The sequence below is a fragment of the Acanthopagrus latus genome, chromosome 9 (assembly GCF_904848185.1).
Source record: "Acanthopagrus latus isolate v.2019 chromosome 9, fAcaLat1.1, whole genome shotgun sequence".
NCBI classification, from domain to species: domain Eukaryota; kingdom Metazoa; phylum Chordata; class Actinopteri; order Spariformes; family Sparidae; genus Acanthopagrus; species Acanthopagrus latus.
In genome coordinates this window covers 1,353,290-1,369,125 of record NC_051047.1, presented here as the reverse complement: position 1 = coordinate 1,369,125, position 15,836 = coordinate 1,353,290, and the positions used below count along the sequence as shown (strand labels likewise).

The 15,836-nt window shown below is 41.2% G+C and overlaps 1 protein-coding gene across 4 annotated transcripts in view; it reads right to left on the bottom strand.

Annotated features, from left to right (window-relative positions):
• Nucleotides 1–15,836, bottom strand: part of kdm6a (lysine (K)-specific demethylase 6A) — a 60,559-nt gene that overhangs the window by 41,170 nt on the left and 3,553 nt on the right. For all 4 annotated transcript variants that reach the window (XM_037110237.1, XM_037110238.1, XM_037110236.1 and 1 more), the window contains one exon: nucleotides 2,158–2,216. In XM_037110237.1, coding sequence (XP_036966132.1) covers nucleotides 2,158–2,216 — 59 coding nt within the window. The remainder of the gene's footprint in view (nucleotides 1–2,157; nucleotides 2,217–15,836) is intronic.

Sequence of the window (15,836 nt, the reverse complement as noted above, 5' to 3'; positions counted from 1 at the left end):
ATCTCAAATCAGGGAAAGCCCCTGGCCCTGATGGATTTCCGTCAGAGTGGTTCCTGGAGGGAAGCAGTAATTTCACTTGCTCCAAAAGAGGGGAAGGATAGATCTCAATGCGGTAACTATAGTCCGGTTAGCGTGTTAAATCAGGACTAAGATCTTTACACATATACTGGCCAAACGAATAGAAGGAATGTTACCACAAATTAGCCTTGACCAGACGGGTTTTGTTCGTCAGAGACAAACCCAAGATAATATCAGACGGACTCTACGTGTAGTAAGTTATATAACAGAACAGGATGTGGTATGTGGTATCTGTGCGTTAATATACCAGCAGACTTGTCAAAACTGCTCTCACTGAATGTTCTCCCCCGAACAACAAAATTAGAGAAGACATTAGGAGATGGTATTATTCTGCTGAGGTTACTGTATCTCTTTCAATCTCTATCACTAGATATACCTGATCAACAGCTCCCAGGAGTTGGATAAACTCAGGAGACATTACTTTTGAGTTTGTATCATTATATTTAGGAGTTTTACCATAAGAAAATGTCTCCTCTAATGTCAAATAGTGCTGCTTCTAGAAAAGCTATAAAAAGCAAGTGGCTAAAATGAGAAAAACCTACAGTGGATGAGTGGTTTGACATAATTTATAACATTTTTAAGATGGAAAGAATTACTTTTGCTAAGACTAAAACAGGGTCTGTTTTTGAAAAGATGGGAAAGATGGATTAGATATGTTACTCCGGTTCGTCCATCGTTTGTCTAATCAGGTCTATTTTTTTTCCTTTTCAACCGTTATGCATCAGTATTTTTTTCTCTAGTATAACAGATGTGCACCCCAGCGTTCTTGTTCTAAGTTCCCAATTTTTGTATTTTACTAATTTCATCTTTTATGTGACTGGTCCTCCCTCAATCATCCCTATCTGTATTGTCAGTGGAATCATGGATGTATTACTGTGCATTTCAGTGGTAATATACTGATGAATTGATATGTGAATGAACATGTGAGCCATGAAAATCACAATAAAAACAGAACTGAAAAAAACAAAAAACAAAAACCCAATCACACCAAAAGGGAGTATTCCTATTATTCTAATGTACACAAGTCATTTTCCAGGAAAGATTTATTTTTATTTTTTTGGTTGACCCCTATTTGCTTAGTGTTATTACAGATTGTAAATATGACCCAATCATTAGTTCTGATCATGCCCTGGTGAATATTAAGGTAACGCTTCCGACTTCAGACTTTGTGAAGTTCGTTACAGAACAAATAGATTTCTTCCTGCAGGTAAATAGGACTGAGGGCACCTCAGCCTAAACTCTCTGAGAAACACAACGCACGTTAGCAGTTGTATCTTGGGCGCGCCGCCGTCATGGCAGACAAAGTGTTGATCCCAGAATGCGACCTAACAGGAAGGAGAGTAATGGTGGACCGCTCCTTGAGCTACAGCTGCTAACGTGAGTTGTTCAAAAAAACTTCTTTTTAGTAAACTCTGTGTACACAAACAATGTTCTCAATGCTCTTGTTCACGTGTAGAGACCCTGGTGATACTACGAGCAAAGTTTCATGTTGTGCAGAGCCTTCTTAATGTTTTAAAAATAGCGATTTTGATGCTAGTATAAGAGTGCCCATGCACTCCACTCCACTCTCTTTTTCTTTTGGGATAATATGGTTGATATGGTTATTTGTAAAACAGAATATGATTGCTTTACATGATAACTGGAATATTACAAATAAAGTGTTGGGTTTTGTTGTTGGTTTTTTTTTTTTAAAGAAAAAGGGTAATGTTTGAGTGATCAAGCAAGGGTAGGAGAGATGGCACAAACACAACCAGAAACATAACCTCCTTGGTGCAGACAACTATGACAGCTTTAGAGTAACTAGGAGGAGGCCGTTTTAAAAAACACTGTAAATGGTTAGAAACAGCTAAGAAATACTAAACTCGTTCTGAACCGTAATGAACATAAGAAATGCACTGATGATATCAATGTTGTCATCCTACTCAAGGAAAGGAACAAATGTATATTCCAAAATGTGAGTATTTCTTGAACAAAGTATGAAGCTTTGTTCAAACACCATGGTTTTTAATATACAAGAAAAACATCACATTAAAAAAGAGTCATACCATGCATGCACTGGAATATTTATTAAGTACTTACCACTGAAATGCGTTGTAATGGAAGTAAACCATGCCAAGGCCATATAAAAAGGCAGCATTCTGGAAAAAAAAAGAAAAAAACAGTGTTGGAAAATGTGTTAGGTGTTAGGTAGGTACAGGCGGTAGATCGGACGGGGCGGCTACAGTTAGTCGCTATCTTCGGACGGACGGACGGGGGGTGGTCGCAATCATCGGACCAGGGGGTGGGCGGACGGATGGACGCTCGCTCGCCACCCTCACCCGTTACAAGGCAGCTAATATTGAAAATTAGTATAGTGGCGCTGAGCTAGCAGTATAGCGGCGCTGCGCCATCGTTCCATGAGAGTTTAAAAGTATTTTGAGAGAGATTTTCTCAGAAATAATTTTAAAAATTTCAAATTTATATTCTTTTATGTTCTATGGGAAAACACTTTCTCTCAAAACTTCTTTTAGTCTCAAATATTTTTTGCTATTGGTATGAAAACTTTTTCTCTCAATTTTTTTTTCTCTCATAAAATGCTTCTTGCTGTCAGTGTGATAACTTTTTCTCTCAAACATTTTTTTTCTCTCAGATCACTTGTTTTCTTGCATGTAATGAAGATGCAAATCTAACTCCATACCCCTACTGCCATCTGGCAAAAGAAAAAACGTAGTCTGGTACCATATAATCAGACTACAGAGAAGTTTCATTCTTCAGGCTAAGACTCCTCAATTCATTATTAACACTCCATTTTATACACTAGATGGCACAAGCCTTGCAAGCCTAGGTTTTTTTGGTTGTGTTTTTACTTTGTAAACTACAAATAAAAAAATACGAATAATGAAATAAAATCAAGTAAAAAAAAACAACACATTTTACCTGGTAATTCAGCCAGTCACACAGACTGACCGAGTATAAATCCATGCATTTCTATCACCAATACTTTTATGCTGACAAGTCTATTTGATCAAGCACACTATGGCCAATAAAGCCCTGCTTCTGGCCTCCAAACTCAGCTATTCACATCATTACTGCTACAAAGAAAAGTTTGCCCTACACCATTATCTAACAGAGGGTGGGTTCTCAAGCTCTCACTTCACTGTAGAGATCTGTAATCCCGAGGAGCCCCAGAGCTGTCAGGTCTGATCACAATCAAACTCTCGGCACCTCTGCTTAATGGGCACTCCAAACAGTGAAACATCAAACAAAATGGGACTATTCATCCACACATAGAGCAAGGAGAGTACAGGCTGGATGTCATCATATCACAGCTGATTGGACAAGTTAGGTCTAGGTTATGAGCAGGAAGTGTAGGCAATCTAAACTGAGGCAAATATCTCAGCCCTCAGTCCTTGGCTGTGTCCTGTGTGTAGTGGGTGTGGCTGTGTCTGTGTGCTGCAGGTTGCAGTAGATAGCTGATTGGGAGCACCTGTGCCTGGCTCTGCAGCTGATTTAAGCTGGCTGGTTTAAGTCCTCGCTCTCTCTCTTCCTCAGGATCAACACCCTGCTGCTGCTGTTTTGTTGTACACCGGACAACATGCACCCCATATTTGACATTGCATACAAGCAGTGTTGTTTTCATCAACGATGACGAAATTATTTTGTTGACGCTTCGTTGTCCGCTTGTTGTTGTAGCAGCAAGCTAGGAACCGTCGCTACTTTCAAATTAAAAGCCCCCTGCTAAGAACCCAGTTCTAAACTCCAATGGAGTGCAATGTAAAGCACTTATTTTGAGAACAAATTCGTTGTCACTGTTCACTGCCCAACTTCGTATTTTAAATATAATCCATAAGTTTTGGAGATGGCTGTTGGACAGAAACCTTTCATCTCCATGTTTCAACTTTTTCCAACATATTTCAACTGTTTTTCTCATGAATTGATACCCTAATTCATCATACAAGAGTGTCACACATAAGTTGTGAAAACAGCAGATCTAGAAGTTCGACACATTGCAACACATTGTGAGCTTGTAGATATTATGTACTTATTGACCTAAATTAATTCCTTAAAAGACTATAATTCTTTTGTTTTTTAACTAAAACTGAATAAAACTAGACGTGTTTGAGTTTTCGTCGACAAGAACTTGACTAAAACTATCTATAGAGCTATAGAACTATAGAAATGACTAAAAGGGTCTCTACACATGAACACGAGCATTGAAAACAGTTTACTAAAAAGGTTTTTGAACGACTCATGGTTGTTGCTGCACCTCCGGCGTGCCGCCATTATGGCAGAGAAACCGAGTCGGCGGTGTGCCGGAGATGCAGCTACTAACGTGGTTGTCAAAAACTTTTTTAGTAAACTCTGTGCACACAGACAATGTTCTCAATGCTCGTATTCGTGTGTAGAGACCCTGGTGATACTTTTTGGCATGAGTTTCACTCTAAAAGTAACAAAGTGCTGTCACACTTTAAAAACTCAACGTCAAATTCAAAGAAACATTTGGAGTCACAGCACAGCACAATTAAGTTCACAGAGCAAGTCCCACCAGGTGGTGTGAAGCAGAGAGCTGCTAGCAAAACCACGGCCTCAACTTCTGCAGGAGGTCCCCCAGCACCCACACAACAGAAGCTGGACTTCGGTGTATAACAAGTAAGCGGGGGAGATTTGAAGGAGTTGGTGGGCCGGTATGTTGTAGAGGAAATTCTGCCTTTAAACCCAGTTGACTCACCCTCCTTTCATGGCATAATTGAAAGATCGTTACTACTATCAATGCCGTGCTGCCTCACAGAACATATTTTTCTTCCTACCTGGAGAAGGAGTATGCAGAGATCGAGAGAAATCTGAAGGCTGCGCTGAATGAGGTCGACTTTGTGTCAACTACCACAGACATTTGGACTGCTAACAACAGAAGCTTTATGGGAGTAATGCTCCACTGGATCAGTAGATCCACAGCAACAAAGCTGCATTGGCATGTAGGAGAATTTGTGGTAGGCAGACATATGTTGTTGCTGGTACAGAAATCGAAAACATTCACTCATCACATGGACTCCTCAACAAAGTAATAGCAACAGTGACTGATAACGGATCCAAATTTGTCAAGGTGTTTGAAGTTTATCAGCCTGTGGCGGAGTCAGATGATGACACAGAGGAGGAAGATTGCCTTCATCAGTCTCCCACAGATGATGTCACTTTTTTAGATCTGTCAGAAATCCTCTCGGCTGAGAATGAAGGTGATGGCCAGCTGTCTCTTCACCCGCACCACAGGTGTGCTTCACACACCATCAACATCATTTCCACAAGTGATGTAGAGAAATATTTAACTCCCAATGCAGAGGGCAAGGCTGTATATAGGAGCAGCACAGCAAAATGCACAGCTCTTTGGACCAAATCAAGCAGATCTACCCTTGCACAGAAAGAGTGGAGGAAGTCACCAAAAGAATTCCTTTTTTGACGCTGTAAAGAGAACTGCAGAAATCCCCATGAGTGAGCTTAATACTCTGCGCACCAAGCTGGGAGTTAAGTGCTTCAAAGACAAAGAGTACCAGTTCCTACATGAGTGCTGCACCGCCATGAGGCCTCTGACTGCAGCCCTGGACATTTTACAAGGTGACCGTCCTTATGGAACTTTACTACCCATATAGTTCTGATGCAGAAGACCCTGGATGTGAAAGATGCCCTCTCCAGCATGACTGTGGGCCTTCCAGATGCCAAAGTGCAGGTATGTTCCATCTTTCCAAATTTCTTGCATCACATTATTCATTAACATGGAAGAGAATATTCATTATCATTGCTAAGGAACATTAAAGCAAATACAAATATCAGCAAGTAACCTAAAACAAATTCAAATCCATAATATTGATACCACATTAAGAATGGTTTGCAAGTAATTCAATGACATAATAAATAGTAGGCCTTGTAGGCATAAACACATCAATTATATTTTTCAGGCTATCCAGACTTGTTTTGCTGGTGTGCTGGACAACAAAGATGCCCTTCTTGCAGCTGTCAGTTTTCCAAAATTCAAACTCCAATGGCTGAGCGATGAAGGTAGGAGGGAGCAAGTAAAGGGGCTTCTGACAGCAGAGTGCCACACAACTGCTCCTGCAGCACAGAGCCCTGCCAGTGTGCCCATCGCCTTTGCCAGCCAAGGTGAGTTGGACTTTTTCCCTTTTGAGACAGACCCAGAGGAGACCTTCTCGGCAGAACAGGAAGTCATGGACTACCTGAGGTCAGCCTATGCAGATTCTGCATCAGTTTGCAAACATAAAGAACATTTTCTTTAAGTATAACACTCCAACCCCATCGAGTGCTCCTGCGGAGCAGCTTTTCAGTCTGAGAGGTTTGGTGCTCACATCTAGAAGAAATAGACTTTCTGACAAGAGGTTTGAAACGCTTCTGTTAATGAGGTACAACCAGTGGTTTACTCGCCCCACTCCACTGTTTCACTCATAACATACGATTACAACATGCTGTTACTTAGGCCAAAGTAACAAAAATAGACATGATATCAGCCTACATGTATGGAGAACTGAAAGTGCCATAATTAAATAAATACACCATTAAATAATTAATCAAATGTATCATTAATTAATTAAAATACTAAAGCATTTTATGTAAAAAACAATCATTTCACTATTTAATTAATTATTTCATGGTCCTGTGTTGCAGTGCTTCATAAATTCATTTTATCTGTCAAACTCACCCATCAAAGTCAGTGGGCAGGGCTATCACAAATTTAGTCTAATCCATTGTTTTGGTCTGAAGTCTTGAAACCGGAAGAAGAACATGACCTTGAGCTTTCTAGTGAGCTCAAGTTTTTGACATTTTGCCCTTCGTAAATGACCTTTAATGTGATTATTTGTAAGAACATCTTGTTTTCATTTGGTTTAGTGATATTCTTTGAAGCCAGGTTATTATTTCATTAATTATTAGACGCTAAATGCGGGACTTTTATTTTGAAAGCGTCTCGCTGTGCCCTGAAAACATCTGTGTTCTTGTGAATCGTGTGTGCCTGCATGTTGGAAGTGTGCCTGCATGGTCTTTGCTGAACGTGATGAAAATAATTTACTTAGTGCCTGGCTGATAAAAGGCACAGGGTCTGTTGTTATATGGTTTCATGACATGTTTAATGTTTAATTCAGATTGTAACTTTTAAAGATTTGTACAGTTTGATATAGCATGTTAGAACTAGCGGGAACGCTAATTAGCATTAGCTCAGCTATCCTGTCGGTACAGAGAAACAGTGATGAGGTTTTCGAAGGTGTGTTTGAGAGTGTACAAGGTTCTTGTGATAAACACATTGGACCATCAGTTAGAAAGTCTGACCATCATTCATCCGGGGATGCTACATCCTGCACCTCGCACTCTGTATCAACAGTGGGGCTAGCAGGGGACCGAGCCTTCCACAGTGGTTGCCAATAAAGTTTTGTTTGATTGCATAAATCCATTATCTGGAATCAATTTACCTTGAGTTGATGTGCAGGGTAACCAATGACATGTTAGGAACTGCCCATCGACTTTGATGGGCGAGTTTGACAGATAAAATAAATTCAGGAAGCACTGCAACACAGGACCATGAAATAATTAAATCGTGAAATTATCATATATGTTTTTTTTTCAAATGAATTGATATGTTAATGAATTCATGACACATTAAATTCCAATTTTAATTAATTATTAACACATTTAATTAATGACATTTAATTAATTTAATGGTGTATTTATTTATTTAACTGTGGCACTTTCAGTCCTCCATATACATGTGGTGTTATACACCGTTTTGTTTTGTAAAACCACTCACGTGCTGCTTTAATGCTGTTAACATCAGGTTCAACATTCATAAAACATGTTAAAAAGAACGTAATAGTTACATTTATAAACAATGTAAATTATAAATGGTAAGTTTTACCATTACAGTGTTGACAGTTACATATGTTAGGTCAAGTATTTGTATTAAATGAAGTCAAGAAAGACTGGCTTTATTTTATTTTCCATTTTTAAAAAAAGTCAGGTCAAGTATTTATGATTTATGATTACTCTTTCAAGCTGTGCCAACACTGGTCAGACTTCAATGGCGTCCAACACTTCAGACAAATTTTTCTCTTCAGGAATGCGCCCCCGTTTCCTCTGTGCCACACAGATGGCATACAAAGTTGTGTTGGTATGCAGTCTATTAATGTCAACACTGTGAAAAGAGTACCCCATGTTGGTCGTGGGATCATGGTATAGGTTGGCATGAGCTATGAGCAACGGTTACACGGCTCTGTACAGTCGTGGACTGTTGCCAACACAACGACCCCAGCTCGATGCCGGGAAGACCAAAGAATGGTGGTGATGGATTTCTGCAAGCACAGACAACCCTGCACAAAGGTGAACATCCAGGGAATGGACAGTACCTGCGAGTTCACCTGAACAATAAACTGGACGGGACTGATCACATTGCAGCAACATGTAGGAAAGGTCAGAGCAGACTATATGTGCTGAGGAAGCTCAGGTCCTTTTGAGTGCAGGGGGCACTCCTGACCTCTTTCTATGCCCCTCTGGTGGCATCAGCCATGTTCTATTGAGTAGTCTGCTGGTGCAGCAGCATCTCGGCAGCATATAGGAAGAGACTTGATAAACTAATCAAGAAGGCCAGCTACATCCTGGGATGCCCTCTTGACCCAGTGCAGGTGGTGGGAGAGAGCAGCATCATGGATAAGCCATCATTGCTGCTGGTGAAGGAGTCCCACCTCCTGCAGTTCACGGTCACAGCACTGGACAGCTCCTTCAGCGAAAGACTGATACTGGGATTCCATCATAAACATATCTGCAGCGTTATGTCTCCACCACACCGGCGGAGCTGATAGGTTTTACTTTAGTCTATGTGTTAACTTCCACCAGGTCCGGAGCATTGCGTATCTGCTCTGGCAGTCCAAAGCTCTCCAGCATAAATACGCAGAACTTCTATTTCTGGGGGTTGCTGGAGCATAACGCAGCAATTCAGCTGAATTTAGCACAGAGCAGACAGGAAGTCATGCACTGAAATAACATGACATCCAGTTACCTTTCAAAATAAAACACCAGCACACAAATCTCAAAAAAGAGACAAGCTTTTCTGCTGATCCTCCAGTCGGGAACACTTTGCGTTGTTTTTATAAAACATACCTATAACTGTAGCCAGGAGTGATTACGTGATTATCACGGGAAGTCCTCGGTCTCGCAGCGTGAGCTGTCAACCACAACCGGTGGGGGTTACCGGACAGCAGAGGAAAACCGCATTGGAGCCGTACCACAGCAGACACGTATTTGGTGGAATCTTGGGGTGATACACCACAAGTGTATGAAGGAGAGGTATCACAGGTCCTTCACCCCCCGCTGCTGTCAGACTCTATAGTCAGCACTTTACTCAGTTCAGCACCAAACTAAACTTCCCTATCATTATATTTTAACTGCAAGCCCATTCACACTGCCTTCCAGTGTGGGAATCATGTGGCAATACTCCACCCCACCCTGTGTGACAGTGTAAGATGCGGAGAGGGGGGACAGTTTCGCTGCAGCTTTGATGCTCCTTGCAAGGTAGTATCAGAGCTGCAACTTAGGCGGGCCAGCATCTGTGTGAATAGAAAAGCCAGGGGCACGGATCAGGGGTGTGTTGGTCTGATGGTGTTCATAGGCCGACAGCTAAACAGATCCTTCACTCATCAAATAAAAGAGAAATGACGCACACTTTACCAGTTATCACATCACTGTTGTTTGGTCTGTACAGTTGCTTTGTGGGTTAGTGTCTTTGACAACTTATTTGAAGGAAAAAAATACACAGTGACACGTGGAAAAGTCTGTTGTTGCTAGGGATGGATATCGTTAGGATTTTATCGATACCAATACTCCTTATCGGTACCGATACTTATTGATACTCTTATAGATACTACAACATGTAATTTGAGTTAAAAAAATAAAGACTTTCCAAGATGTCAAAAGATTCAACCTTATCTTTATTACAACAAGGTAATAATAAAGCTTCAATAGAACAGAAACTATGCACTTACAAATACTCCTGAATAAATAACCAGGACCAGGACCAGATATAAAAATCTGGTGGATGTCGGAGCACAATGCAGCAAGTCAGCTGAATTTAGCACCCAGCAGACAGGAAGTCAAGCACAGAAATAAATCCACATAACATCTGGTTACTTTTCAAAATAAAACACTCCATGTTGACACCAGCACACAAATCTCAAAAAAGAGACAAACACAAGTTCTTCTAATGTCCTTCGGTCGGAACACTTCCCATTGTTGATTTTAAAACACATACCTATAACTGCGGTTTACTAGGGTTTAGCAGACGGCGGACCACAAAGCAAAGCCGTATCGGAGCTGTAATGCAGCGGACAGTATCCAGTGGAAATTCGGGGTAAGCAACATCATCAAACACTCGTGGATAGCATGAAGCTAAAGGAGTGTAGTGTGTTTGATTGCTGTAACAAAGCCGGTAATGTTAGCAGCCCGGCTAACGCTAAAGCCTGCAGAGCTGAAGCAGCAGCACCCAGTTTTGTTTCTGCAAAGTCAAGTCACGGAGTTTGTTGTTAAATTTATAGTCATTAAAGTTGGGTAGACATTCAAAAACCACCCATGTCAAAAATCAGTTAAAAATCCTAAAAAATAATAATTTAAAAAAAGAATAAATAAAAATAAAAAGTACCGATAACCGTACTGTTTGTCCAGAATCTTAACGGTACACTGGTACCGACCCAATTAGGAGTCAGTACCAAAAAGTACCGGTCCATGGTAAACATCCCTAGTTGTCGCATTGCTGACCAAAAAGCAGTGTCTCTGGCAGCAGGGCCAGGTGTAGGGCCCTATGATTTCCGGAATCGTAGATGGAATCGCAGAATTTGACATAATTTCACTGACACGCCGTTTTCGTGTGGAAGTGGAATGTATGTGTAGGGAAAACTACACGGAGGGAAGCAAATGTGGGTGGCACAACAAGTCGCCGCCGCTCCCCCTCCTAAGTCAGAGTCCTGCACGGGTGAAAAATAATGCACTGTGTCGGACACAGATGCGGATTGATCAGACACCTGGAGAGACGGGTTGGGTTTTACGATTGCCATTTTCAAGGCGTCACTTATCATCAGTCATTGTTAGCGACACAAATGATAAGCATTTATATTTCATATGAGCTCATTCATGCGTGCTTGCGCCCTCCCAGAACTCCCATTGCCCACGCTGGCTTACTTTCATTTTTAAAACTTGCGCCCGTCCAATTTTCCTTCGGGCGTCGATATCAACTTATAGCGGGTCGGCTTGGGTACGGAATGTAATTTGTGCTACTGTCGGAAAACGGGTTGGATGCGGTTTTAAGCATGGCGGGTTCGGGCGGGTGCGGGTTTGCAAAATAAGACCCGTGCAGGACTCTGATCCAAGTGCCCATTTTAACCATCTAGCTAAATATCAAGCTAAATATCCATCATGCTAGTTAATGTCAAGGACTACGGTGGAAGACGACGGTAAAATATTTACTTTCTCTAACACTGGATTTATTTATGCCAACGGTTCTACATGAAATCGGATTTTTTTTGTGAGCAAACTAGATGTTTCTGATACTCTTCAACTCACCGCAACAGTCAGTCATAGGCGACTTTGTCACTTTGTAACTAATTCACGGCTGCTTTGGAGCGACACACAGACCCATTATCTGTCACCGTGTGTGTGTGTTTGTGTGTGTGGAGGAGCCTCCAAGCGCGTGAAGCGCACTGCTCCAGGTTCGAAAACAGCTTCATAGTATTATTTTTTTCACCAATGCAGCCCTGAATTAGCAGTACTGAAGTCATTAAAAGTAATGAAAACAAAAGAGACTGACTGAAACGTCGGTATGTGCTAGAAAGGCAGAAATATTAATCAATGTATGGGAAACACTGAATTTTTAAGGTGTGGCGGCTTTTATTTTGCCGTGGCGGTGTGCCACAGTTAATTACATGTAGAGGAAACCCTAGGTCATCTCAGTTTCCTGACCTCGGTATCATTGAGCCACTTTGGGGAAATCTCAAACATGCAGTTCAGGCAAGCCAGCCCATGAATTTATAGGAATTGGGGTGGGGCCAGGACGATGCATCGACGTAATCAACGACATAAATTTGTTGACATGAATAATTTGCATCGACATCTTGTCCCAGGTGTCCCCCCATCAATCTAAACCCGCGGACCATTTATAATATGTAGTGATTGACAACCCGGCCCCCTAAATATCCTGGAAAGTGAAAGAGTTACGTTTTTCTTGCTAAATTACATTATTACATATCGCCATCAGTAAACTGGTTGCTGCAGGGTTGGAGGCTGTTTTCTGGGGGAAAGTTCACATAAGTCTCGTTCGGGAGGGCTGACCATCGTGGTGATTTCTATCAACATAACCACTTCAGTGAGTTAAAGGTTTTTGCCGGTGACATTTTTCGGGCAGAAATGTGACGAGGAGTCGGTAGGACAGTCAGTAGGACAGTCGGGAGGACAGACGCTGCTCCGCCTACAACTGCAGTATTTTTTCCTCATATAAGTTATCAATGACAGTTACAGTTACTATGTTACTTTTGTTTGGTCATGTAACGTTAAATTAGTTGACTAATCGAAAAAATAATCGCTAGATTAATCATTTGAAAAATAATCGTTTGGGACAGCTCCCAAATTGGAGGCTTTTTGCCAAGAAGAATGGCCAGCATTACCAACTGAGAAAAGAAAGTGACTCATCCAAAACTATCACAAAAGACTTCAAGCTGTCATTGATGTTAAAGGGGGCAATACACAGTATCAAGAACTAGGGTATGTAAACTTTTGATCAGAGTCATTTGGGTAGTTTCTGTTGTCATTGTGATTAAAACAAGTAAACACGATTGTTTGATAATAAATGGTGTCACCTAACCACTAACCACGAGTGACACAAGTTTTTGAATAATCATTCATATACATCTCTGAAAAAAAACCCAAAAATTCAAATTCTGCCAGGTTATGTAAATTTATGAGCACAGCTGTAATTTCAACATAAATTCAGAAATTGTTTTTCTAGTCTGTACATGGGAGGTGTGTGGACCTGATGATCATGATAATGGATTTAACACAGGATTGAGGGCACAGTTCAAGTGCCCTCACATTATAAGGTTACCACTCAAGAACAGATGATTTGAAAACTGGGGGTTGTCATTACTTGGCCATATACTGATCAAATTCAAATGTTCACCAAATAAAGTTGGGAACTTTACTGTATCCTCAGTCTCCCCAAATGAGACCCGGCCCCCTTATACTGCCCATCCACCTCGCAGTCTGTCACACCTCTCTTTTAAGACATCTGGGTTACTATAGCTAATCCTCCAAAAGAGGAGCAGCTACAATGGACTAAGTAAACAGCACACAGTATATCTCATATCCACTGAGCAAAGAAAGTAATAGTAAATGATATTCAAACCGTATTGGATGTGTCATAGTGGGCTATAAACTACCCCTTTACGTTAGTACCTGGGCGTCCGACATCTCACTATCACAACTGGTGGCACATCTGTCCATTCATGTCTCACCAGAACTGCACGTCAAACTCCCACTCCATTCGACTATGAGCTGCATTTACTGAAGGGGAATGCTCAGTCATCTTAAATGATCAAATTGATTAAACTATGTACTGCCAATTTATGTCTTTTTGAGGGTTGTATCATCTGTTTTATTCCTCAAAACTCTAACCAGGGACTGCAAATCATAGGATTATTCTGAATGTGCCACATGTCATGGGCCTGACACAAAAGTGACCATCAGCCACTCATCTATCTACCATCAGTGCTCTAGAGCATAAACCAGGCAAGAAAATGGGTCAGGGGTGAAAAAGGTGACAAGGATACAGCCCCTCTTGGGGGGTCCGGGGACATGCTCCCCCGTAAGAAAATTTTGAATATTTCATATTTAAAAGCGTCAATCTGATGCATTTTGAGAGAAAAATCAAGAGACTGAATCAAATGAGACTGACAACTTCTCTCATGACATGCACAACAGCACAACCTTACTAGCGCAATCTGCCGCAGAATGAAAAAAGCAAGTCCTTAAAGAGTGTGTTTTGACAAGACCAACATGGGTTTTGAAAAAGTCTGATTACCGAGTGCTGTAGAGTTCCGCAGCTCAAGGATGAAAATGTATGATTATTACTCCATGGAAATGCAATCAAAGTTCATATATGTCTGGTCTACCAGTTTATAACAGTTATCATCTAGAGCGGACAGGGAAAAGAGCGGAATTGAGCATTTCTACCCGCACTCGGTAATTGACTCACAGGGTTTCCCCACAACAAGCTAGCTGCTGCAGGAGAGTGCTGAGCTGCGTTCTCTTTTCAGTAGAAATCCGGCTAAGCTAGCAGAGGTTTGATGCCTCGAATTATGCGCTGGGACCCTATTTGTACTGTTGCTGAAGTTTGGTGCTTTTCTGAGCATTATTTGTGGCTATGAATGGCTTTTTGGTGGCGTTTTTTTGGTTGGAGTCATAGACTGCAATATTGTTATTGTGCAGTGTTTTCTGAGGTTGCTAAAACTATTTAAGATAGCGGTCAGAAAACTTGATCTCTCGAGGGGTCAGTGTCACGGTGTGTTAGACCATGGATTAAATTTACACCGGAATATCCCTTTAAGCCGCTGACTAGAAGAGGCTGGACACAGATGCAGTGCTGTTACATAGTGTTATCGCTCACTTTTCATTTCGGTGTCCATGATAACAGGTTAGACTGGCCACACTGAGTGTATTAGGTGCACTTCTCACGCGCTTGTCAAGTGTGGCTGCTGTTTCACTGCTGTGTTTCACGATCTGTAGACTTGCATATTTATAATGTAACACATGCAGTTATCTGCAAAAACTGACCTAAAAACAATCTGTAGACAGTCATTTCTACATCATACCAGTTTTAATGTCTGTACCTGTACAATATGTCAGACATTTACTTTCTCTCCCTCCCGCTCTTATCCCCTTTTGAATGAGCGAGAAAGCACGAGGGGGAAAGGGTCATTTATATTGTTGTATTCATTGATAATCATCAAAGGCAAATTCCATGTAAACATATGCTGCAGCAAGCAGCAGCAACACAGCCTATATTAACACAGACACGCAAGTGAGCTGCAGCAGCTCAGCAAGGCAGCTGCCACACACTATGCAGGCATCCAGTGTGTCCAGCCTGGTAGTGTCTCCAGGGTGACGAAATGTTCCCCACAGACTACTGAGCTTGTGCCAACATTGGTACATTGGAACCCAGTACACTGGCTTCATCAATGACCGTCATATTTAGAGCACTGTGTTAATTTACTATTAATGTAACTGAACCTTTTGTACTGAAGTAGCTTGACATTAAAAGCACTGAACCAGATACTGATTTCACACAAGGTGACATTTATTTTGAAGTAGGTTAGAAACACAAAACCCAATGTGTTTAGTTAACGGCGCTATCATTCATTTCGTAACAGAACAAGAAGGAGCAGTTGGATAAAGCACTGCAGGCAACTAGCTGGAACTTCTGAAACAACTTTGTTTCCCTCATTAACATTATCAGGTTCAGTATTTGCATTGGGTTTAAATCTGATGACAGTTCCTTCACGTTGCAATTTTAAAACAAATCCTCTGGCTTCATCTTCATCAGTCTACTCCTTACTCTTGTAATATTATATGGGAAATGCAACTTTGCTGCCGGCCCCGCTGTTACTTTAAGTATCCACTGTCTGAATAAGTATTGATTTCTAAAAAGCAAAATTATGGTACTGGCAGTGGGCAAGTAATGTAATTGGTGTATG